Raw genomic sequence first — 26,791 nt, forward strand, 5'->3', positions numbered from 1 at the left:
GCAGCAGCAGCGGCAGCAGCACAGCAGCAGCAGCATGCTGGAGTAAAGAGACATTTGCATAATATGGATTATTAGCGTTGTTTTCATCGGGAGGAGAAGAGGAAGATTTCAGCACCGGAGCTGTCCCAAACTGCCGCGCGCACCGGTGATGCTGCTGAGCACGAGCTGCTGAAACCCTCTCTCTCTCTCTCTCTCTCTCTCTCTCTCTCTCTCTGTCTTTCTCTCTCTCTCTCCTGTTCGCTCCCTCCCTCCTCCTCCTCTCCTCTCCTCCTCTCCTCCTCTCCTCCACACGCACAAAACGCTCTGTCATGGCGTCTTCCAACCATGTTACCCCCACCAACTGTAGCTGGTGGCCCATCTCAGCGATGGATGAAGACGGTAAAATCACAGACGGGGAGGAGTGCGAAGAACCGACGGCAGAGCCCAAACCCTTCAACAAAGACAGGCTGGTTTTGTACCATTGGACGCAGTCTTTCACCTCCCAAAAGGTAAAAAAAAAAAAAAAAGAAAGAGCAGAGCTTGAAAATGGAGGTGGCTCCTGCACGTCTGTGCATGACATGATGCCACAGCGTGGAGCTGTCCGTGTGTGTTTGTTTGTTATGATCAAAGCATGTTTATTGTGCATGCTGATACCTCTGGAATATGAATATGATCCTGCAGCTGGGCAGATCTCCCACTGGAGACGTTTAGAGAAGCGCTGCAGCAGCATGGGGATGGTTTCCTCGACATGTAGCAGGACTGGTGGTCAATATTCTGCTGTCTTTTATTCACCATCGCATAAATCATCCTTCATTTCTCATCAGCTTCCACCTCTTACTGGCATGGTGAAGATGTTCTGTCTCCATGGCTGGTGAATGTGGGTACAACCTATGTGCTCTGACACATGACATCCTAAATAATTGATTAAAATGATGTGCAAAACAAACCAAAGGCCGTCCTCCCCCTTCTGCAGCTGAATCAGACCATATGTTGTTATTCTAAATGCTTCTTTAAGTCTATCTTTGATGACACCTGTGCCTTTATTATTAACTCAGCATGTGAGATTAAGATGTTATCTTTTAGCTGTTCAAAACTCTGAGAGCACACACGATTAATTTACAGTAATATGAAGGGTTTTCTATGATTATATATGAGCTTTACTACACAAACAGCACCTACATTAAAGGGGCACTCCACCAATTCTGCACATAAAGATCAGCTGAATCTTCAGGAGCACCACTCAGCCTGTGAAAACCTGTGATGTGTAATGTTTCCTGTGGCTCTGGAGGAGCTTCATCTGTCAGGTCTGACAGAAAATAACCCCTGTGATGTCACAGTAAAGTCAGACCTGAGATTCAAGACGTCAATGATTTTTTTTTTTTTTTTTTTTTTTACAGAAAGTCTGTTAATGTGGAGCCTCATAGAGAGCCAAAGTCCTGAAGTCACATCCAGTGTAAACCTCTGTCCCACCTGCTTCCACAACTTAATGAAATCTCTTAATTTTTTAAGCGTTTCTTTAATTGGTTTTTGGAAAAATCAAAGTTGTCTTTGGGGTGTTTTTTTTTTCAATGTTCTAAGGCAGTCTGGCTCCTCTAAAAGTAACTAAAACCTTCTTAATTTAACAAAAGGGATATTTTGGATTAATTGAAGTGTGGTTGTATGAGGTACTTCTCCATAGTCAGTGTATTACCTACAGTAGATGGCAGTCAGCATGCCCCCATTTTGGAGAAGTTATGGACTGTTATGGACAGGGTCGGCAACAAAAAACATTTTAGACAACTAAAAATCAATATCAGGTTAAGTACACTATATTTAGAATATTTTCACCTCATTGGTTTGCCTTCAGACAGAAATTTCCAACGGGAAACTGGTGTTACATAAACCAAATATCTCTCCAAAGCTCTGTCCAAAGCAACCAAACTCCATGAGTGAAATCAATGATTTTACCTTCGTCCCCACGCTGGTGTTGTTGGTCTACCACAGCCTTGATCTGTTAGTTTGTTTGTGTTACTGTGAATATTGTGAACTATTCTGTTAAACAACAGAATCACACAAACAAACAAACACACCAACAAATTGGGGCGGTGGACCAGCAACTCCTGTGATCTGAAAGGCAAAATGACTGATTTCGCCTATGGAGTTTGGTTGGTTTGGAAGAGCGATATTTGGCTTATATATTTCCCGTAAAGTAAAAGTGATGAAAATATTCTCAGTGTAGCATACACTTAAACTTAAAAACTTAAAACTATAGCTTGATGAAAATTTACTAGCACAGGTACTTATATCATTGTTGCTTAGTTTCATTTATTTACATAAAATTTATTGCCACTTTCTTCTGAAGTTATTTTCCCAGTAATCTCTTCTGTATTTGGCCCTTTATGACCTGCTGTTAGTTGTAAATCTGCAACAATCAGTCATGTAATTGAGTGAAAGAAAATTAATTTGCAACTATTTTGATAAATCATTCAGTCATTTTAATGCAAAAAAGGTAAACATTTGCTGGTGCCAGTTCTTTATGCATGAGGATTTGCTGCTTGTCTTTCCTTCATACATGATAGAAAATTCTAGGGTTTACATTTCTGTTTTGGACTGTGGTCAAACAAAACAAGAAGTTTGAGCTCATGGAAGTTGTGATGGCTGTGGTTCACAACTTTTTTTGTAAACTATTGAGAAAATAAGCTAAAAAAATAATCGATAATGAAAATAATGGAACTCTAGTGATAACAGACATGTTTGAAGCAGCAGCAGCCCACAGAGTCAACTCTTTGTCGAGCCGTAAAGTTTTTGCTTCAATGGCCAATGGGTTTATGGGAAATGGTGTTTCTTAAGGGTGGCTCAAAAACAGAAATATTAAATAAACAATGACAACATGTAAACATGTGGAGGGAACATCAGTCAGTTCCAAGTCTGCATTTTTAAGCAAGCAAAGTAGTTTATAGTATTTAATAGAAATCCACTAAAACCAGAAAAACACACAAAAGCCTGGAACGCTCAACATGAAAGACAACGATGAACTGCGAGGACAGACACAAGACTAAATATAGAGAGAAGGTAATCAAAAGGATGGATAAAGACAAAGACAGGAAGTGACACTAGAAACAAGAGAGATTAAATAAAAAGAAATAAATATTTTTTTTTTAAAAAACAAACCATTACACAATGGTTTTGAATGAGGTTTTCTTACTTCCGGCTCAGAACCTGGAAACTCTTTATAGACACTATCAAGTTGCATCATGGGAAATGCAAGACCCAGTGTTTATGGAGCTTGACCCACGCAAGGGACTATAAATCAGGTTATTTCAGCCTCTGCTGCTTCCATTTTGACCAGTTTGTTTTTAACTCCGTCTCTTGTACGTTTCCCAAATGTATGGAAGTTCATTATTAAATTGTTGGAATGCCCCTTTAAGAGAATGCAGATTCACTGTTGTGAAATGACAGTTGGTGCTTCGTCTCTTGTTAATTGATCTCCATCTGTGACTCTTATGATTACACTCTCTGATTTATGAGAGATGACGTTGATTAATTGCTTAGTCAACAGAAATCAACAGAAAAAAAGAATAAAATATCAAACTTTCTATGGTTCCAGCTTGAGTGTAAACAGAATATCTTCTGACTTTTGACCTGATTTGACAAAACAAGTAGTTTGATGACATCACTTTGGGTTTTAGAAAGTTGTGATTGGCATTTTTCCACTTTTGTTGGCTCATGATAATATCAGTATGATTTTTACATAATAAAAAACATCATATCTTAATAATGGCAATATACAACTTGTTGACAAAATGCTGTCACACCATCACATGGCTGAGAGTGAAAGTGACGTTGCTACTGACTCCACAGAGGAGGAGTCAGTTCCAGAAAGTTATAAAAATTCAGTGTGTAATATACAAGAAGTGTAAGCAGACAACAACAAAAGGAGCAATACAACAAACTTATTTCATCACCTCAAGCAGAAGTTGAGTATAAAAAGAGCCAAAAATCAGCTACTGCTACTTTTGTCACTTTATTTACTTTATTGCAGAATACACTGAAATATTGTGAAACTGTTTTAGGACCATATCACGTACCTAGGGCCCTGACAGTATGGATTTTTGTGGCCGCTGTAAAAAAGAAACATCTTGCTGCAGGATGGCGGTTTATTGCCCACATAATTACCTTTTTTGGGCTTTAACAAAGGATACTGTCGTAAGCATAGCGTAGCATAGCTCCTTTAAGTAATGTGGCAGTGTGTAAGTGTGTGTGGCATGTTAGTGAGGGAGAGTAAACATTAGAGAGTGACAGTGCTGTGCATAGCAATGCAGAAACTTCAACTCGGCAATAATTTGTCCTGTTGGCAGTAAATGTACAGTTCAGGTTACAAAATGTGTTAATAAACGCTGCATCTTCTCAGGACCAAGAAAAATCCTGTCTGTTGTTTCAGAACTGCTGGAAAAGTGAAGGAGATTAGCCCCGAAGCTATCGTGGCCAAAACTGACATTGTAAAGGTGCAGTGCTAGCACTAGCGCTGTGTTCCTGACTTGTCTGATCTCAAATGCATTGCGCAAACCTTTCAAAATAAAAGTTGCGGTGATGATGGTAATGAGTTCAACCCTGGGGTAGACGTCACATGACAGTGGTAATGTGGTCATATGGTTCTTGTCACAGCCAGCCATTCACGAGTCACGACCACTGCACTTTAGCTGTCATTAGCTACTCCAAAAAAGTAGTGGACTAGTTGTGGGAGACATATCAGTTTTTTTCACTCAGTAACAACAAACCTGTCCTCCATCCCCAAATAAACTGCGTTCCGACTGGACTCAAGCCCTAGCAAGATGCTGTCTGACTGCAGTAATGACATGACTGCTTTCTTGCAGGGATATTGGGAATCTTTCCTTCTCTAAATACTTTCAATTCCTCTAAAACCACAGATGAAAAGACTAGTCTACAATGATGCACATTAGTGTTTTTGATTATTGACTAGCTGACAAGTTGACAAGTCTGTGAAACCCCTGCCCTACGCCCACCCCTGTACTGAAGGATTCGTTAAATATTCTTGTCGTGCGAAGCGGCTCAATGCATGCACCATCACCGCATATTGACCAGCATGCACTCAGAACAGCTTTAGCCTCCTCTCTGTGAAGTGAAGGATGGTGTTAGAGTACCCTCCTCTCCTCTGTAGACCGACAACCTTGAGTGGATGCTCACTCTCATGTCGGTGCGTCAGTTTCAAGGCTCCATTGTTATTGGGTTGCAGCCTCTGAGCTGCTGATTGTGCCGGTTGGCACTCAGCAGAGGGTAAACACCGGGCTCACTGTCATGATTATCACTTCAATCCTGGAGCTGGACAGGCTGAAGTGACTCCACGATCATGTGTAACTGCGCTGTCAGTGAACAGACTGTTGAGCCTGCAGCTTCAGAACGTTACACACAGATTTTTAGTAAAATTGCAGCACTGAATTTGTGTAGCAGTCCTGATTGTATTTATTTCTACAATAGCGTATGACATTTGTTGTAATGTAACCTGATGCGTGCTTTAAATGGCATTTTGGGGATGGCTTTCATGAGATTAAAAAGCCAAGCACTGGGTTGTCCACTCCACCAGAACTGAACTGAATATTTCCTGCATTAATATAACACAAATGCTTGCAGTGTGATTGGTTGAAGCATCTCTGCAGCACCTAGAAAGACTGTGTTATATTTAGTCAATCTTGTGTGACTTTCTCTAAAAATGAATCTTGCTGTAAACACTTTGGCGATGACAAAGGAGTCACTTCTTCTCTGAGAGATCAGCATCATTTTCTCTGTAAAGACGGTGTCGTCATCAGATGTTCAGGGGGATTATTTACAAGTCTGTGAATGCCTCAGCAAGTTCCTGAGCAAAGAGAGAAGCTGTGCCATTGAATTTCTCCTGCATGACACTTCCTCTGTGTTTATAATGCTTCACGGCTCACTGCCACTGTGGCTGGCCTGAAGTGGGTCATACAGTTCATTCATCTAACTCACATGAGTGATGTTTTGTGAACACAAGAGATATGATAAAGATAGAGATAGATGAAGCTCAATACCGTGGAGTAACAGCACATTTAGAGGCTTCACTGATCAATACAGCACTGGCAACCTCGAGGCCTGCAGGCTGGAGATTTACACCTTCAATACACCCTCTGTGAGACTGAAACACTCTGCTGCTGTCTCTCTGCCAGCATGTCATCATGCCTGCAACTACCTGATCAGTCATTTAAGAATTAGTTTCATGTGATTTACGATATTATTACGTCTCAGCAACAACCAGCAGCAGAAGAAGTGTTCAGATCTTTTACTTAAAGGTCCAGTGTGTGAGATTTACAGGTGTAAATGTAATATAATGTTCATAAGTATGTTTTCATGAGTGTATAATGATCTGAAAGCAAGAATCACCAGCGGTTTGTATCTGCAGAGGGTCTCACAGCCCTCGTAGTTTCTTCTGCATGCTTGGAAGGGGAGGGTGAGGCAAGTGATGTTCGATTTGGTTGCAATCTACAACTTCACCACTAGATGCCACAAAATCCCACACACTGGTCCTTCAAGTGAAAGTACCAGTACAACATAGGGCTGAACGATTTTGAATAAAATGTTTAATTGTAATTATTTTGACTTATGTTGCAATTGCGATATGATTTGCGATATTATGTTGTTGTTGTTTTTAAGTCTGTAGAGTCTGATTTGTAGGACAGGACATCTCTGCCTCACAACATTCATTTCTTAAAAAAATTTTTTGGTTTTCTTTTTTGGAGACATTTTGCCTTTAACAAATATTGCACCTTTCTTACAAGTAAAAAGTCCTGCATTCAAAACACCACTCATGAAAAAGTACATAAGTACATAAATATTGACAGTAAAAGTACTCAATCTGCAGGAAAACAAGGTGGAGGTGGTTTTAGAGCCCATTAGGGGCCAGCCCCCTTCAAACAGGGGCTGAAACAGAGGGGTGGCAAGGGTGCGCCCCCTACAGCAGCTCGTTCACTGACCCTACACATCAAACTATGATGCCAGGTGCCCCTCCAGTGTCAGTCTTACCTGTGCAAAGCTGTGCAGACAGTTTGCAATAATAAATATGCATTTCATAGGTAGAATTTCAAAATAAAGGCACAAAAACCACTTCCCTGCTGACAAAAACAGTACTTTAACCACCAGAATAACAAAATATAATGTCAAAATAAAATGATCAAATGAAAATCTCCCCCTGTTTCTTTTTAACTGGCTGACTTACTACTCACTGTAACTTTGGCTGGGAAAATATAAACACAGTCTTCTGATTTCACAGAAAATCTGACCCGGTGGCAAAAAATAATCTAGTCACAGATGGTTTTGTTAACTTCGTTATAAATATTGAAACTGTTTCATAACCAGTTAAAACTCCTTGTAGTAGCTTGAACACACATAACATAACTTATGTAAGTTGATGAATTAAACATATTTTACGCAAAAGTTTTGTAATTTAGGTATGTAAGTCAAAAAGAAGTCATTACTGACTCTCGGTTTCATACGGCACAGGGACCCTGGTCTCCTGAGGGAAAGTCTGAATGTTTGTTTGACCCGTCCATCCACCCCACCTCCTCCATAAACTGACTTTCTCACTCTTTATACTACATCACCTGACTTTGACAACACATCCAAACGTAACGCAAGAGAGGTACCTACAGAAATGACACTAGAGGGGGTACCTACAGTGTTGTTCATATTTATGAAGATGTCGTATTTGACGTATTGGGAGTGAGACTGAACGTGGTTGTGAACATTTGTTGTTGGAAAGTTTATCAAATGACTGCAAAGTGACAGAAAACACTCACTGAGATGCAAAAACGACAACAAAGATGTGCAGCTGCAGCTTGTATCTCTTTCAGTCTGGGTGTCTCGCTCTGCTGTAGGAGTGATGAAGGGCCTTTTACACGTCTGTGTCCAGAATAGACTGTTTGGAGTTACGAATAGCAGCTTTTTATTGCTGTTAATTTTGATATCTTTAAAGTTGGTCATTTGGCATTCATTTATCACACTGAATAAATAAATAATGCAGTTTATTATTGCCAAGAACCAGAATCTTAACACATCTTTTTTTTTATTTTTTTTTTACTAATTTTACAAATGTGCTGCCCTGCTTTCAAACTCCCCTGCCTCTAAAATATAATTCTGAGGGACTGTGAGATAATGAATGTGGCAGGAAAGATGAAAAACATTCTGCTAAACAAATTTGTATTTATTTTTCCTCTCTCTTTTTCATCTGTTTGCCTTTTTTGTGAATTATTAGATACTTTTGCCTTTGAGAAGGTTGTGAAATTGCAGAAAATTTAAAGACATCTGAAACATGTCAAATGGCCCCAACTAGACACTGCTTTTTTGTAAGGGGTCACGAGGCAAAAAATATGGGAACCTGCTCATTTCAGTCTTTAACATTCTTTTTTTTTTTGCACTTGCAAAAATCTGCTTACTCAAACTCAGTTTTTATTTGCCCTTGTAGAAGTTTTATTAGAGGTTAATAAATAATAAGAAAGCCTAAACTTAATTGTCATATTTATTATAGGGCTGCAACATCTAGAAAAATGACAGAAAATAGTTTAAAAAAAACTATTTTTTCAAAGTCCAAGGTGACGTCTTTAAGTGCCTTGTTTTGTCAGACCAAACCCCAAAGATATTTAGTTTAATATAATAATAAAACACCACATTTGAGTGGCTGAAAACAGGATTTCCTGCCATTTTGTATAACAAATTACTTCAACAATTATATAATTATCAAAGTTTAATTCTTGCCCAGCTAAGCAAATGCTAAGAAGGATTGTGGTAATCCTAAAAATGTGCTGTATTTTATAAGCTTATCATATGTTTTTTGTTTTTTTTTCTTATTCTGACAACCATCTATTATATCCAGCTGTCACAAGAATGCAGAGGAGTAGAAGTAGGATTAAATAGAAATACTCAGGCAGACTACTTCAAAGTTGTAATTAACCACAAGACAGTTTGAGTAAATATACTTATTATTTTCCATCACCATGCTGATGTGGTTTCAGTTACAGTTTATTGTTCAGTAATATCAGTTTATTTTGTGCTTCATGAGCAGCTGATCTATTTGGCATCATTACTCAGGACTGAGTGACTAATATTATTATATAACAGGCTCTTGTTCAACATGAGTGTGTTAATGTGGGCTTCACCGAGGGACACCTCAGTCGTGTAAGACCTGAAACATTTGACAGGTTTATACAGATATCTTTGATTTAGCGTGCAACAGAGCCCTGCTGATGGAGATGTAAAAAAGCTTTTTGACTTTGCAGCTGCATTCATAGATTTGTTCCCGCTGTCCGAACCAGTGGTCCCGCTGTAATTACGCTGCCTGTGTTACTAAATCACTCAGTTTTATTTCATTACACCATGTCTGGCCATGTTCTGCAAAACTCCCATTTTGCCGTTCCTCCTGCTAAGCGGTCAAATGTAGCACTTTATAACCCAAGTGTCATCTCCTTTCATTAATCTTATTCCCACTAATAGCTCTCCACGGACCTTGGCTTATCCTTCATCCCTCTTGCGATGGATCCTGACCGTCCTAGAAGGGTTTTACTGAAACTCGAGCACACTGTAGAGCATCTCATTATTTTGCCACAGCACACAAACATTTCAGCTAAGCCTATTTATTCTCTACAACACAAACATGATAACATTTTTATGTCAAAAACTAACAGCTGAAGCTATTAGCCAGTGTGCTTAGCTTTGGTAATATTGCAATAACTCATTTCAACAACAGAAAAATTATACTTGTTGTGCAGTGTGTTTGTTTTATTTCAGATAAAATGGATCATCAGTCTTCCTCTTGTTTTTGTGATTTACCATCTGGATGATATTTCTGGAGGGAAAAATGTTCCCCAGTTCACCCTGGGCATATTTTTTCATAAATAATAAACAAAAATATAAAGACAACACCTTTATTTTTGCTCCTATATTTCATGAGTTGAAGTAAAAAATTCTGAAACTTTTTCTATGCACACAAAAGGTGTATTTCACTTAAAATTTCTCTGCAAATCTGCCAAAATAGATAGAAAATTAGAAAAATGGAAAGTTTTATCTTGAAAAGGAAATCAATGTTCAGTGTATGTTGATGCATTATGTAAGAAAAGGTCAGTGTGTTTAGATTAATTACAAACATTTCTTTCCTCTTGCCAGCTTTACTTTTTTTGGTTTGTCACCTTAAAACAAAAGGTCAGACAGTGTAACCTGCAATAAATGAATGCCTTTAATGTCTCCTCATTCCTGCATCAACCTGAAGCTCAAAATCGTGCTGCATGTGTCTGTAATTGCAGGTACGTCTAGTCATTAACGAGAAGGGTCTGGTCTGTGAGGAGAGGGATGTGAGCTTGCCGCTGCAGGAGCACAAGGAGCCGTGGTTCATGAGGCTGAACCTGGGCGAGGAGGTGCCCGTCTTCCTCCACGGGGACACCATCATCAGCGACTACAACCAGATTATAGATTACCTGGAGAAAAACTTTGTTGGAGGTACGGTACAGTAATCATATGGGTCACATTCAATCATGCTGTGTCGCTTTCTTCTCTTTGCTTTAAACTTTTGATTTTAAAAGCATGACTAAAAGGATAAACAGATTAACCCGCCGTGGGGCACTGCTGGGGCAGAAATACACCCACATTGAACCTTCACTGAACCCCTCCCCTGAACGGCAGTTGTCCAGTCATAGCTTAAGCAGGTCCCTCAAGAATTTGGAGAGCACTGTCTTTTTTTAAGTCTTTCCAAAACTAAACATCCGTCCATTTCAACTGCTTACCCAAAGCTGGGTCACAGAGGTATCAGTTCCAGCAGGGGACCCCAGACCTCCCTTTCCCTGGTCACATTACCCAGCTCTGACTGGAGGATCCCGAGGCGTTCCCAGGTCAAGGTGGGGATATAATCCCTCCACCTAGTCCTCGGTCTGCCCCGTTGCCTCCTCCCAGCTGGACATGCCAGGAACGCCTCCCCAGGGAGGCAACCAGGTGGCATCCTTACGAGATGCCTGAACCACCTCGACTGGCTCCTTTGTATGCAAAGGAGCAGCGGCTCTACTCAGAGTCACTCACGGATGACTGAGCTTCTCACCTTATCCCTGAGGGAGATGCCAGCCACCCTCCTGAGAAACCCCACTTCAACCAGTTGTATCTGCGATCCCGTTCTTTCGGTCATGACGAACAAACGAGAGAGTACAAACGAACATTGACCGGTAGATTGAGAGCTTTGCCTTCTGGCTCAGCTCTCTTTTCATCACAGCGATGCAGTAAAGAAATACACAATACTGTGGAACATGCAGGAGAAAAAAATGTAACTAATGGACTTAATATTGTGTTTATCTGCTCTAACATGAGCCACCATTAGTATGTCCAGCTAACTAGTTTTACAGTAGTAACTGAGAATTGACCGCATTTGCAGAGGCACCCCTCCTCATTCATATGTATCATGGCTGCCTCGTGTATTCTGTCCATTTGGATCAATGGTTGTGCGTGTCCTCAGAAATTAATGTTATGCATATATGAATGCAAACGTGCAGTTAAGCAGGAAGTATATCTCCGGCTTAAGTCCTGCCTGTTTTTGCTCTGTGCTCCAGTAACAGTTGAGCTGCTGCTGCTAAACAACGTATAGTCACATATTAAGTAAGCTAAAGCTAGCTAGCTAATGATTGATGTAGACTAGCTACCTACTGTTTTGCTTACATCAGCTAACTTAAGATGTGAATATGTTGCTTTTACAGGTTCCCCCGCAACATCTTTTACCCAACTTCAAAAGCTAAGCTGATTCAATTGTCATTGGAGCACAGATCAAATAGGGGCGGGACTTCTGAGGCAAAAGGACATATCATTAGCCAACTATGTTTGTGGGGGTTACATATTATGTTAAAAAATAGCTGTTTATGACATATGACATATCCGCTGTGTGGTATTTCCTGACTCACTGTAAGCCAGTCGTAGATGCTATTAGAGTTTAAGCTAACATTAGCAGCTCTAACCAACATGTTCCCACTCAGTCGTGCACTGACAGAGCTCTGCAGTCGAGTTCACAATTATAAATATGTGTCTGGGTATACTTTCAAAATAAAGGCACAAAAATTACTTAGGTTAGGTTTAGGGAAAAATCATGGTTTGGGTTGAAGTAGGTTATGCAATTTCATGTACATTATGTTAAGTTAAAAGTCAACATTGACTTCTGTTTCAGATGGGTGAAAGTGCTGTTTGTTTGACCTATTCATCCACCTCACCTCCTCGATACACAGACTTTCTCGCTCTTCATACTTTGTCACCTGACTTTGCACAGCAGTGCCAGAAGGTGCCTCCAGAAATGACACTAGTGGGGTACCTATAGTGTCAGAGTTTGACACGTTGCTCTGCACTTTATTGGATTCTGGGATGTTTACACCCCCCCAGCTGTGCCAGACAAATTGATCTGAGATAGAGTTATATTCAGCAAACACATTAGGCAGAGTCTAAAACCACTCCCCTCCTATAGAGAGCCAACGTACCTCCCCTTTCAGTGTGCCTGTGGGACAGGAAATATGAACGGTAGTCAGCGGATAACTGTACAAGACGAGAAAGTCCCAGTTTGATGTAGGCTTGTCATTTTTTGCTTAGTTTTGTGTAAAACCACACAGTGAACTACATCTCGCACAATATACATCATCAACACCAACATCTCTGTCCCCTGTAACATGATCTGACCTGAAGAATTTTATCCAGCGACTCCTGGTGCTTTTATCACCCGGGAAGCACAAGAACGATTAAGACCTGTTGATTGTGCAACTACATCGTGATACGAAAACACACAGGCATCATAGCTGCAGCAGCTAACGTTAGCTGTGTCGTCTTCCTAATTATGTATCTTCATAGTCTGTTGCTTCAACAGTTTTTGGACTTTCTTGACTTCTCAGTTTATGTTTTAAATTAACAAACGTGTGATTTATGATTCACAGTTTAACCAGGATTCTGAAGTATGATCCCATGGTGGTCTATTGGAATGGGAGGGGCTTCACCTCTCTATAGTGCACACAACACTTATTGTCTGACTGTTTATTGAGAGTCTGAGTTTGTAAATTTAACCACCATAGTGCCACAATTAGAACAAAATATCAGTCGAATCTTATGTTTTCCCTCATCATACATACAATAGTAGATCAGCGCTGCAACACAAGAACAATGCTGCTTCTTTATGACTTGCACATGGATCATGGACATGCCTCAGCCTCAGTCTTTTACCATCTAATTTATGTAGCCATTAAGTGAATATTTAAGACCCCTTTTACAAGATCTTCATTTCAAAATGTGCTAAAAACAGACAGCATTTTCAACCAGCTCATGAATCTAACATAAGCTTAATTAGCGAGCTACATCTGATAAAATCTGCCAGTGTTCAGGCGGCAAAATTGATGATTGCCCACTGAAAATGAGAAGCCTGCCTTTGTGTGTTCCTGTCTGAAACCGCTGACCCATTTTTTCAAAAAGTACTGAGAATATGAAGCCTAACAGGCCACATTTTTAATGGTGAATTTGTGAAACAAATGCGCCATCAGCTACTTTACCACAAACTTATTAAGACACATTTAATGTAGGGTTTTCAGTGGAAGTTGCCTGGTTTGCTGACAGAAAATATCAGGCTGCGTCCTCCCAGTTTGTGAACCTGGGGTAGCAGAAGACAATTGGAAGCCATTCTGGGCCATCTGTCGTCCTTGTAGTGTATGTCAGTTTGTGTCAGTGTGCGTCTGTCAGTGTGTACTGTGCTGTGAAACTCTGTAAGTCGTTGCAACAATGTCTTTGCACCAATGTCACCGCGATGAACTCCCCTGATTAGATTAGATGAAATTGGAATGATCCCTTTGGGGGAATTTGTCTCAGTCGCACACGAGACGCAGACACAAACCCGAGAGACAGTTTTATGATTGTTACTAAAATATTATCCAACAGATAAAAAAGTAAAGACTTCTCAATATGTCAAATGTGCATTGTGAGGCAGAGACGTGACTCAGCCATATATGTGACCCTCCGCCTTTGTCAAGAGTGAGGAAACGTTAAGATGCATACACCAAATCCTCTGTGTGTTATAGTATCTGTGGGTGGTGTGTCCTATAGATTGATCAGCTGGGACATTATGCAGTTATGTAATATCCTGGAAGCCTTGAACCAGTGAAGGCCTGAGGGAGGCTGTCCAGTGACTGGAGTCTTAGTTAAGTTTGTGGTCACTTGATTGGAGCAGCGATGCTTGACGGCTCTGCAGAAGATCTGGTTCACTGCTCACTCAGTAATGAAAGGCTGGAAGGCAGGAACTGACCCCGGTGTTTGATGTCTTGTTCTCATTCAGGCTTGTTCTGTTTAGCTGTTTGATCGTGTGCTGCATACAGGTAATTGCATTTAAAAAGAAAAAACTGAAAAGAGGGGAAATTTTGATGTTAAAGTAAAAGTGAAAAAAGGGGGGATAGTTTAGATTTTTTTTTTTAGGTAGATGGGAGTCTGCATGCCCCCAGTATGGAGAAACAGAGAGGAGTAATGAACTGCTGTAAACAGGGTCAGCAGCAAAACGTATCTTAAAGGAGAAATCTGTAATAAGTTTACTGTAATTGATCATAAAATAGCCATAATATGACATGAGACATTAAGTAAACATGTTACTCCAACATCACCGCTACAGCCTTTCTAATTTCTATTGCAGGCTGGAATAACTGATTTAGTTTGCCAGTTTCATGTTGATTAGAAATTAATGCAGAATGTTTACCAAGTTAGTGTCTGTTTAAGAGTCATAAGAAATCAGTAATAATCTTTTTAAAAGCACTAGATGTTTATAATGGTTAAATTGAGCAAAATGTGAATGGAGTCTGTCAGGCACTGAGACAGGCGGCCATTTAAAACTCCAGAGTGTGTATTTTCAGAGCAGTGGGCTTTTGTTTTCAGGATAACAAGATGAACTTGACATTTATAGACATCTGACAGTTATAAATAGATGATCAACTTACGGCGGAGGAATCATTGTTGCTTGTTATTGTCAAATTACAATCTTGCGCTCGTCTTGCACTCCTGCAGGGTTCCTGCAGCCTGCCTGAAAAGGAGGGAGCAGGGAGAAACCACTCACTTTGATCATATATACCATATAGCATATTAAATATGATTTCAACCTATTTAATGTACTGTCTGTGGCTCCAACTTGCTATTTAGACCACAGTACTCATTTTTTGACGTGCAGTTGCTGCCTTTAACCGGGGCAGCAACTCATGATTATTCTCATTATTAATTACAATGCCAATAATTTTCATGATTAATTGTTTAATTTGCAAAATCCAAAGACTCTTCATTTACTGTCACGAACAAAAGCAGCAAGTCCTCACATTTAAGATGCTGGAATCAGCAAATGTTTGACACAGTTTCTAATTAATTTTCTTTGATTGACTAATCAATTAATTGACTCATTGCAGTTCTAATTTTAACCACCTTAAAACATTTTTTTTAAAGTGTACACTATACTGAGAACATTTTCACCCCTCTACCTCTCTGTCAGACTGTCTTTTCTGACAGGAAACCTCCGTTACAAAAGCCAAATATTACTCTCTCTCTAAAATCAACCAAACCTTTGTGTTTTAAAAGGTTAGTTGGGATTTACCAAAGTCACACAATCATACAAAAGACTGACTGATCGAGGCAGCAGTAGACCAACAACTGCTGTGTTCTGTGAGGTAACATTATTAGGTTTACTAAAGGAGTCTGACTTATATAACAGTGGTTTTCCCGTCTGAAAAGGCTGTCTGACAGCAAAGTAAAGTGATGAAAATATTCTCAATATATTGTGCACTTGAAGTGATATTGATTTTTTTTAGGTGGCTAAAATACTTTTTGCAGTGCTTAGCTTCCTACTGGGGACGTGTCAACCACTGTGCACTGACTGTGCATAATTAACTCATACAACCCTGTCTCAAAAAATCCAAACTATCCCTTTAATGCAATTACCTGCATGCAGTGCACTCTTTTAGCTTGCAAGAATGTGCAACTATAACATCAGTCAGTATTTTCTGAAGTGTTGTGAAACAGGTCAGTTAAGGTGCGTTTGTTTTTGTTTGGTCTGTTCAATGGTAAATGAATACATCACATGTTTTAAAACCAGACCTCTATCTGCAACATGCTTTTAGCCAGAATCAATCTGCTGGATAAGACATGCTTTTTCTCCACGTGTAAATCCCTAATGAATGCTGGCAACGTGGGCTGCAGCTGGCCTGCAAAGTGCAGATGTCTCAGAAAAGAGACTCTCATACCAGTACAGAGCAGCGTAGTGCCGACTCAGGCTGCTTTACAGCGTTGTTGAGATGCAGCAGACGCCTGGTGCTGTGTGAAAACCGTCTGTCGACTCACAACAATCAAACAATCAGGGCCTCAGCTGCTCTATATTGTGTTGACCGTTGGATGGGTTTAGTTGCTGATGTAATATTTTCACCACAGTGCCGCAGCAGACCACCTCGAGAACCTCTGCACGGCATGCCCAGGTCGGCATGCCGTGCAGATGTTTGTAATTTTTGACAAATGCATTACATAATAGGAGGAGGCCCCGGGGAAGACCCAGGACACGCTGGAGTGACTGTGTCACTCGGCTGGCCTGGGAACGCCTTGGGATCCTCCCAGAAGATCTGGAGGAAGTGTCCAGGGACCCCTGTGACCGGGCCCCGGATGAGCGGAAGATAATGGATGGATGGATGGATGGATGGATGGATGGATGGCATTACATAATATTTCCATCAAATGTGTCTCAACCATAACATGTCGACTGTAGCCCTTCTAAATCAAAGCTAAATAAGAATTATGGTTTAAAAATGTGTATTTTGATTAACATTAAGAGAACTCTGAGACACTTTGATCTTTTAAAATATATTCTCCAGCATAATTGAAGAGTAAAAACCAAGATCCTTTTTTCCCCCCAGTGCTCCAGAATGAGTGATTTATTTTCATTATTTTGTTTAGACATGATGTAGAATCTGTGTGTCTTTAGATGAGACGGTTCTGAGTTGCATTAAAATGTTTTGTCTGTGTCCCTGTCTTCACATCGGTGTCTCGCCCGCAGACACGGTGGCCCAGCTGATCCCTGATGCGGACTCGCCCCTTCATGAGCGCGTGCAGCAGTACCGTCAGCTACTGGATGGTCTACCCATGGACGCTTACACGCATGGCTGCATCCTCCATCCAGAGCTCACCACCGACTCTATGATCCCAAAGTACGCCACCGCAGAAATACGTAGTAAGTGAAGCCAGCTCACCGCATTGTGCAGGCATGACTGTGTATCAACTGGATCTTTTCTGTAATAAAATAAATAAAACTAATTATATAAGATAAAAGATATTAAAAGATATTTTAAGATAATTCAAATCAAGTAAAACAAAAAAAAAAAACTGGTGTAAGAGGCTAAGCAATGTCCTGTTGCAGACAGGGTCAGCAGCATTATGTATTTTAGCCACATAAAAAAAAAAAAAATCAATATTATACTATATTTAAAATATTTTCTCCACCAAATATCACTCTCACCAAACCAACCAAACTCCACTGGAAAAATCAGTAATTTTATGTAGCGGAACACAGGAGTTGTGGGTCTACTGCTGCTTCAATCCGTTGGGTTTGTTTGTGTGATTGTGTGACTTTGGTGCATCGGAGCAAACCCTATAAAACACAGAAGTCACACAAAACCACAAATGTCAGAGTCGACCAGTCCTGTCGATATTTCTCAGGGATGTTTAGTGCTACATGATCACATGCTGACATCATGATGTCACACAGCAAGAGAAAACCTGCATGTTACGACTGTAACACACGTAACACACGTGATTGATATCAATCTTCTCGTCTAACTCTAAAGAAAGCAAATAACCGTACCTCCCATGAAATGTCAAACACAGTGACTTTAAAAGATGTTGCTGACTCAGGCAGCCTGATTTCCTCGGGCAGGTCGATCCTGCTGAAACTGACCTGGTTTGAAGTCGTGACTCTGTAAGAGATATACAGAACGTCTGCCTGGTGATCTCATAGTGATCACCTCGAGGCCACGAAGAAACAAAAACCTGAAATAGCTTTCCTTCAGGTGCTAATCAGTGCCGCCAAATTAAACACATTTCAAGCTTTCAGCTTCAGTTTAACAGGGACGGGATGTTTCTCGTCGGTCAGGAACAACGATCAGAACAGTGTCGCGTCCGTGAGAATCCATCCTGCCCACAGCGTCGTTCATAAAAAGGCTCTCGGTGGAGAACAGAGCCAGAGACACACTCACCGACAAAATCCAGGAACTGAATCCACTCGAGCGTGTTTAACACACAAAAGCACACAGCGTTTGCAGAATCACGTCGTATTGTTCCCTGAAGCAGCGTGATTTCATGTGACAGCGAGTTCTGCTGCATTTCACACTTCATGTTCACACACGTCTCATATTCTGAGTAGATTCATGTGTGTCTACAGGTGTGTTGTGTGTTAGTAATATATTCTTTATCTGTTAGTATTTCAGAGATTTTACTTCTATCACTGAAAGTAACAATGATAAATAAGTAAAGTACATTTATTTATAGGATGAGTAGACTGATATAAAAAAAAAATAGGTAGCTTGTTTTTGTTTTTATTACACAATATAAAGAGATTTGGTGTAATTGGTAACACATTGTTGCCCAATCCTACAATGCATTATAAACATACTTATAATGTGTTATTATCTCCTTATAGCACTGTATAAGCACTCATAAACATTCCTAATTCTTTATGACCCCCATTCTCAAACTGTACCCTCCAGGGGTACGTGATGTGATGTGATGTGCGTAAATGTGCTTTGCAAAATACAGAAACATACTGTGAAAAAAAGATTTTTCCTTTTACCTGTAGTGCTGTTCATTCATCTTGATGTGTCTCTTTCCAAAAATCTTGACTCGACTACTCAAGATAATCCACAGACCTTGTTGTGAGCAGTTTCATATAGGAACTACTTTCTTAGTGCAGTAGAATCAAGTGGAACTACTTTCTTTTCTACTAGAAAAATTCTTTATGATGTCTTGATTATTGTTATAAAGCATTATGAATATTTTGAATGTTTTTAACTATAAAGTGCTATAAGCACAGTATAATGCAGAGGTATCAAAATCAAATTGTCTTGGGGCCACTGATGGTGTTGTCATCTCATAGTGGGGCCACTTCCACATATTAGTCGGCTGTGTGTTTGACACTCTTATGTCACTTTGAATTGGTCATTAATACCTCTGGAGAAAATGGCTAGCTTAGCATTGTCGGTTTTGTCCTTTTGTCAAAAGCCACAGATTACGCTGTGATTATGCTGATGCTTTGTCATTTGAGGGAAAATTCTGTACTATATTTACTGTAATAAATCATAAAATTACCATATGTCATCAGAGGTCAAGGAAACATGTTAAGTTGAAATGATCTTTCAATTCCGGGACAGAATAGTTTTAGTTTCCTCATTTCAAGTTAATTAGAGTTTAAATTTGTGCCGAATGTTCACAGAATGAGTTAGCATCTGTTTATGAGTCATAATAAATCATTAATAATCTTTTTAGAAGGAGTAGATGTTTGTAACGGTTAAATTGAGCAAAATATTGATGGAGTTTGGCAGGCAGTGAGACAGAGTGAACTCAGACTCCAGAGTGTGTATTTTCAGGGCAGTGGATTTTTGTTTTCAGGATAACAGACTGAACATTGACAGACAACTGACAGTTATAAACTGATCAACTTACAGTGGAGGACTCATACCCGAGGAAGGCCCAAGCCTGCCTGAGCTTCCTCGAGTCTGAGGAGGAAGGGCGGCTGGAAACAACCGGCTTCAACCATAAATCGTACAATAAATAGGATTTCAACCAATTTAATATACAGTCTGTGGCTCTAACTCACTATTTGAACTGCAGGACTAATTTTTGCATGTGCGATTGGAACATTTTGCTCCTTTAACTGATCAGAAATGTCACTTCATAACTTGCTGATTCGCTCTGCCACTGTGTTTGCTGACAGAGAAATATTATTAAACAGCTTTTCTGAACATAAAATATCAGCAGTGTTCAATTCTTCTGAAATACATACAGAAAGAAGTTTTCATTTCAATTGTATTCAGTTGAAGAGTTGTTTAAATTGATCTGAGGAAACTAATAATAATGACTAAATAAAATAAAAACTTTCCAGGCCAGATTATATTATATTTGACATCAGGTCGGGGCCAGAGGGAGGATGAGGGGCATCAGAAATGTCTCCAGGGCCAACAGTTAGAGACCACTGGTTTAATGCAGTATAAGTACGTTTATAATGCATTATAGACCTGGACATCATAGAAATTGTTTTGACCTCATTAAACGGAACATTTACAAGCTCTCGAGGTTGAATAAGCTTCAACTTTGGGACCGACTCGTCTCCCAAAGCAAAAACAACAGACAGACATTATGAATGCAAAGCTATTTATCTTCCCGGCAGCATTTTCCACATCATCAGCAAACAAATTCCTGTTTTTATGTGCACGACGTGATTAGCATACTGTGTAATTTGATGCTACTCAATACCAAAAACCCCTGAGTGCAGCACATTGTGGTGATGCCAGATTTATGCACCCCAACAGCTGATATCAGGCCTCCCAGTCTGACGCGTGGAGCTCTCTCCATCAGGTAATGACCTCCACATGTAGATCAAAGTAATGAGACAGACGAGACCGAATTCTGCAGCACAATTAATTATCCAGTCGAACTGTGGTCAGTCTGTGTTGTCTCTATAAAATCAACCTGATGGTTGGTTGGATGGTTTTAATGGAAAGCGACAGTGATGCTTGTGTGTAATTATCCACTTACATCCAATAATCATTTACTCAAGTATTAAAAACAGCCTCGTATGGGTCAAATTTGAAACTTATGAATGTTATGATAATGTTTCAGACTGCAGATACAATTCACACTAAAATATTTTATTAATTCTGATTCCATCATGTTTTTCTATGAATTTCAATGTTTTGAAGAACGTCTGTAGAATGTTCACGTCATGTTTCAGGAGTGACATGTAATGCTTAATCCTTTATTTGAGGGAAATGAACAAAATTTTATCCTAGTTTCGTCAATCAAAAGTATTTTAATACAGAAACTTAAAGGGATAGTTTACTCAAAACAGTCATTTTACCTCACAGAACACAGGAAATGCTGTTCTACTGCTGCTTTGAGAGCAATATTTGGCTTATATAACGGTTTAATGTCAGAAAAGGCTGTCTGACAGCAAAATAAAGCTGTGAAAGTATTATAAATACAGCACTTAAAATAAACCAAACTATCCCTTTAAGGCCAAATAATTTCCTGGGCACTATAGTTTTTACACACTTTACTTCAACAGGAGAAACTTGTGCATTTGTTGGGGACTATTTTCAGTAGCGGATTAATACAAATTTGTTTCCTCCAGTGAGTATTTAAGGCAGCAGGATGTTGTGTGTTCATTATAATGAAGTAATATATCACTCAGTGCAACACTGAGGCTCAATTCAGATTTCACTGAATATCAATTCTTTTTTTTAATTTTTATTTTTTTTTAACTCAACAGTAAATCAAGACACTATGTATGTCCTTTGTGTGTGTGTGTGTGTGTGTGTGTGTGTGTGTGTGTGTGTGTTCAGGGCACCTGGCCAACGCTGCGACGGAGCTGATGAAGTTGGACCATGAGGAGCCTCAGCTGGTGGAGCCGTACCTGTCCAAGCAGAAGAAGCTCATGGTGAGTTTACATGTGTGATGTGATTTAATCATCACTTATATTTTAGTGTTGTCTGTAAGGGAGAGACGACCTCAATGAAACTAAATCCCTTAATTTTTTCCTTAAAATCACATTAATTTACACCTTAATGATGATAGAATCAAAGTATTTTTCAGGGGATTAATTAATGGATGAAATAATAATTGACTGTAATAATATTTTTTATGAATTAGTTTCACAGTTTAACAGGTTTTAAGTGGTAAAAAGTCTGTCAATATAAACAATATTATAAAACCATGCTTTACATTTTACATTAAGGGCATTAAACAGTCCATTACTTTAAACCTAAATCTGGTCTTAAATATCATCAATATGCACCTGAACTGTATGTAGTTATGTAGGAGGACAGAAATATAATAGAGATTTTACTCTGACAGCTCTGTTGGCTTATTTACCTCCTTAGTATTTTGTGACAGACAGTCAAACTTGTCTTTACGGGGGTTTATCACTCTGACAGACATTATTTAATTTTCCAAATTGTCTTGGACCAGATAAGTGGATTTCCAAGTCTGAGGGAAATGTCATCATGAGCAGCTTTCAGCACTTTCCTCTCATTACTCAACTCTGCAGCATGCAGCTCCTGTCACACTGTAACTTTGACCTAAATACACTTCATGTTCCCTGGAGAAAATATCCACGTGGGAGGATTCTGTTACACAGACAAATCTGACCATTTTACTTTCTGCTGATAGTAGAGCATGGAAAAATGTGAGAGAAAAAACATGCTGTAAACTGTAAAAAACACAAATCAGACAGTTACAGCTGTTTTCACCAGTGTTAAAAAAGTGTGAGGTTTGGAACTGATGAGACTGTGATGAGTGCGTGTCCTGTCAGGATGTTTGTTTAGCCACAGTAGCGACGTGCTGTTAGGAATGGCAGCGTGTTGACTGGTTCGTTAGTCGGTCCGTCACTTTGGTCCAGACTGAGAAAAGGTGCGTTCGAGATGAGCCAGTCCTGCGCAGAATCGATCACCGGCGATCGCCGCACAATGCAAGTTTGTGTCCGACTTGATCCCGACTTGCTCTGATGTCATGCACACGTGGGCTGATGTCATTTCGTCTCCTCTCCGTGCGAGGTGCAGATCATCAGGAACAAGCCTAAATATCTCAACAACTGTTTGAAGGATTCAGACAAAATTTTGACAGACATTGTTCCCAGAGGATGAACCATAATTTGGTGATCCCCTCGACTAAATTAATATTCGTAGTATTGAGTGTATTTCCATGAAATTTGGTGCAGTCAGTCCAGCCTGTTCTTATTCCCAGATCATCTCATACAGACAAGCACCAGCTAACCTTCAGCACAGTGTAGCAGTGTTTCCCTAGGACCGGCGTTCTTCCCTGCATGTGTTTGAAGTTTCCTGATTCAAATGATCGTCTCATCATGAAGCCTCTGTAGAAGCCTGATGACGACCTGCTCATTTCAATCAGGTGTTTTGGAGCAGAGAAACATTTACGACATGCAGGGCAGCGTCCCCCTCAGACCAGAGCTGGGCAACACTGCTTTGGTGTTTGTGTGAGACGCACCAGACTTTCAACTTCAGTCTAAACCCGTCCAAGTTTGTATCCAACCACGTGAATCTGTTATCCTAAATTTCAAGTTACAGCACATCATGTAAAATACTTATTTTAACCCAAAGCCTGATCTTTTCCTAAACCTAATCAAGCATTTTTGGTGCCTAAACCAGAGAGACATTAAAGGGAACCTTGTGCATTTGTATGAAACACAGAGGAACGTGACAATAGTGTCTGTATTTGATGACCTGGGATGAGGACAGGTTGGAGAACCATGTTCCCTTCAGGATGACTTGATGATCCTGTAATTTTCCACTGAGTGCCATCCAACACTGGCACCACTGTACACCGGCATTAATTTGTCCAGCACTCAAGTTTATGACCAAATACCTGCCAGACGAATGACATTCCCATCAGCCTGAGCTGTACTTTGTGTTTAGTGCTAATTAGAAAATAAACGAACTAAAGCGGTGACCCTTGTGCAGAAATCCGCTCATGTCATGTCCATGAGAGGTCTCAGAGGAGGACTGTCTCTCTGTCAAAGTTCGAAGGCTATCTGGCTTTTTGAACTCTTTCTGCTCGTTTTCTAAATGTCTTCAGACTTTGCTTAAAGGGTAACTTCAGTTTTTTTCAAGCTGGACCCTATTTTCATGTTTAATAGGACTGATAGAGATAACAGTCTTGGAAACTGGTCCAGCATTGAGTGAGAACGCTGCAGCCGACAGAAGCTAAACTATAAATCTAAAAAAAAATAAATCTAAAGCTGTTTCTGGTTAACAAAAAGGAAAAGTTGCACCCAAATATTACACTGCAGCCTGTTTCACGGCTGACCTGCTGCAGCCGTCCAGTTTCAAAAATTGTTGTCCCTGTTAGTTGATTATACTCAAAACGTGTGAAAAAAGGGGCTGGGTTGGAAAATAGCAACGTTAACATTTCTTTTTAACATTTCGTTGTAAAACATTACCTGCTAAACATCAGCATCACTGGAAGCATATTTAGCATGCTAACATTAGCATTTAGCTTCTGCCCAAGTGCAGCCTCATAGAGTCAGCAGTGATTGGCTGTAACACATTAGCTGTTGTCAACATTTTTAATCTGACATGGGGACAAAATCACTTCACTGCACTGAGGTCTTATATGTTCTGTGTTTATCAAGAAGATTTATGGATGACATGCTCTGCATCTTTCAAGATGATCCAATGGAGCTCATTGATTTCATAAAGTAAGGGATAATGTACAGTGAGCCTGAAGGGGTTAACGTCACAATAATGACCTGCTCACTGTTCATTTTCCTGTCTATTACACGGTTAAAAAAATATGGTAAACATTAAATTGATGCAAAATATTCAGTGATTTAGCTATGAATTCATAGTTCCTCCAGAGTCTATGATCAGGATTGTGTTCATAGCAACGGACTGTTCACCATAGCAACTGTCTGTTATACAGAAATAACAGACCTTAGAATGCTGCAATTGACCAATCAGAATCAAGTATTCAACAAAGCCATGAAATAAATGAAAACAATCTTCTGTTTCATTGTGAGTTTAGCAAATAGAAAAAATATTTTCTTGACATAAACGATGGGCTTCTGTCAGCTACATTATTCTGTAAAGAAACAGATAGAAACTCCACACCAGTGCACATCCCACTCCACTTAAAAAGGATCAGCCAGTTTTTACAGACTGAGGAGATTATACCAGACCACAGAAAGATTTTGTCGAAAAATCAGCGGATATGAAATCTAAATTCCTCTCACGGGGATTTCCGCTGGATTGGACTGAGCAAGGATATACTGTAACTCTGCTGTGGAGAAATCCAGCTCTGACCTGTTAAGCAAAAGCCAGAAAAAAAAAAAACACAAACAATTTTCAGTTCCATGAAAAACCACCTACTTCTCCTCAGAGTCATATCATAAGGTCAGTTTTTATGAAAGACTATTATTCAAATGATATTAAAATCAGACCCTGAGCTGTCCCAAATCTTTTAGATCATGCAAAACTGAAGTTACGGTGCCTGCAGCTCCTTAGTCGCTTTTTGACATCCAGAAGACGCTGCTACAGTAATGTTCACTTCCACATTCACTGAGCCTCCCCTGAAACTGTTTGGATGTTGTTGTTGTTTTGCTTCTTGGGACTTAAATATTTTTTTTGTCTCTTTTTACAGGCAAAAATCTTGGACCACGACAATGTGAACTACCTGAAGAAAATTCTGGGGGAGTTAGCCATGGTTCTAGATCAAGTGGAGGCTGAACTGGAAAAAAGAAAACTAGAGTATCAAGGTACGTGCAACGTATGGTTATCATCTGTCGTAACGGCACCAAAACACATCCCAGACTTTTCCAACAGTGTTTTCATGAAATGTTTCATCCCCTCGCAGGTCAGAAGTGTGAGTTGTGGCTATGTGGACCTGAATTTACGCTAGCTGACGTCTGCCTCGGAGCCTTGTTGCACAGGCTCAAGTTCTTGGGACTTTCTAAGAAATACTGGGAGGACGGCAGCCGACCCAACCTGCAGTCCTTTTTTGTGCGTGTGCAAAAACGCTACGCTTTCCGCAAGGTCTTGGGCGACATCCACACGACCCTCCTGTCGGCGGTCCTACCCAACGCCTTCCGGATGGTAAAAAAGAAGCCGCCGTCCTTCTTCGGGGCCTCTTTTCTCATGGGCTCGCTGGGAGGGATGGGCTACTTTGCCTACTGGTATTTAAAAAAGAAATACATGTAGTGAATGCCCTCTTGTTGTGTTAAATGTCTGTGTATTTGTGTGATGTTTCAACTTTTCTGTAATGTTTTATGACTGCAGGAAAATATAATGAATCTATATAGAGAACACTATTACTTACCTGGGTGAACAAAGAATATTAAAACATTCCATAATAAGAAATTCTTGACAGCACATTTTCTGGTGATCAAGGCCTTCATCGAGTTTAATTTGTGGCAACTCGCCGCTCTCGTGCCGGCGAGTCCGTGTTTAACTTGTGTTGGAGGCATGCATCGGGTCCACTTATACTGAAAACTTAAAGAAGAAAACCCAGACAAAATGTTAAACACAGTAACACCAACAGGGGTTAACTGACCTTCGCATGCCACTATTATAGTCATTACTCATACCTGCTCTTCACTCCTCCATCAGCCTGAGGTTTAACTGGTAAAACCGCAGGAAAATGTACATGACAAATACTCTCTGATAAGTGCTGTGCTGCCAGAAAACTGCCACATGAAACGATGAAAGGATGGAGGCTAACTTTATGGGAAAAGTTTGACGTTTTGGGAAGTTCATTTATTCATTTTCCTGCTGAGATTTAGATGCTTAGATCGATACCACTCTCATGTCTGTGTGATTGTATGCAGCTGCAGCCAGGAGACCGTTAGCTTAGCTTAGCATAAAGACTGGAAACAAAGGGAAACAGCTAGCCTAGCTCTTTCCAAAGGTAACAAAATCTGCTTAGCGGCACTTCTGTAATGCTCATTAATTAAGTTGTTTAATTTGTACAAAAACTGAAGAATTGATGGGAATCTTTTTTGTTTTTTTTAGGGGTAGGGATTACTTGG

The 26,791-nt window shown here is 40.0% G+C and overlaps 1 protein-coding gene across 1 annotated transcript; it reads left to right on the forward strand.

The window, feature by feature from the left end:
* Positions 1-26,123, forward strand: gdap1l1 (ganglioside induced differentiation associated protein 1-like 1). Its single transcript, XM_084720253.1, has 6 exons — positions 1-488; positions 10,281-10,473; positions 17,042-17,215; positions 21,597-21,691; positions 25,408-25,522; positions 25,621-26,123. Exons 1-6 carry the CDS (start codon positions 309-311, stop codon positions 25,962-25,964), a joined length of 1,101 nt encoding a protein of 366 aa, XP_084576379.1. The 5' UTR covers positions 1-308; the 3' UTR covers positions 25,965-26,123.
* Positions 26,124-26,791: the final 668 nt, after the last annotated feature.

The sequence above is a fragment of the Lutjanus erythropterus genome, chromosome 6 (assembly GCF_056507025.1).
Source record: "Lutjanus erythropterus isolate fLutEry1 chromosome 6, fLutEry1.hap2, whole genome shotgun sequence".
Lineage (NCBI taxonomy): Eukaryota > Metazoa > Chordata > Actinopteri > Lutjaniformes > Lutjanidae > Lutjanus > Lutjanus erythropterus.

Coding starts and splice junctions, on each gene's coding strand:
- gdap1l1 (XM_084720253.1), top strand. CDS start 309: ATGGCGTCTTCCAACCATGTTACCCCCACCAACTGTAGCTGGTGGCCC. Junction 21,692..25,407: donor CCAAGCAGAAGAAGCTCATG/GTGAGTTTACAT, acceptor CTCTTTTTACAG/GCAAAAATCTTGGACCACGA. Junction 25,523..25,620: donor AAGAAAACTAGAGTATCAAG/GTACGTGCAACG, acceptor ATCCCCTCGCAG/GTCAGAAGTGTGAGTTGTGG.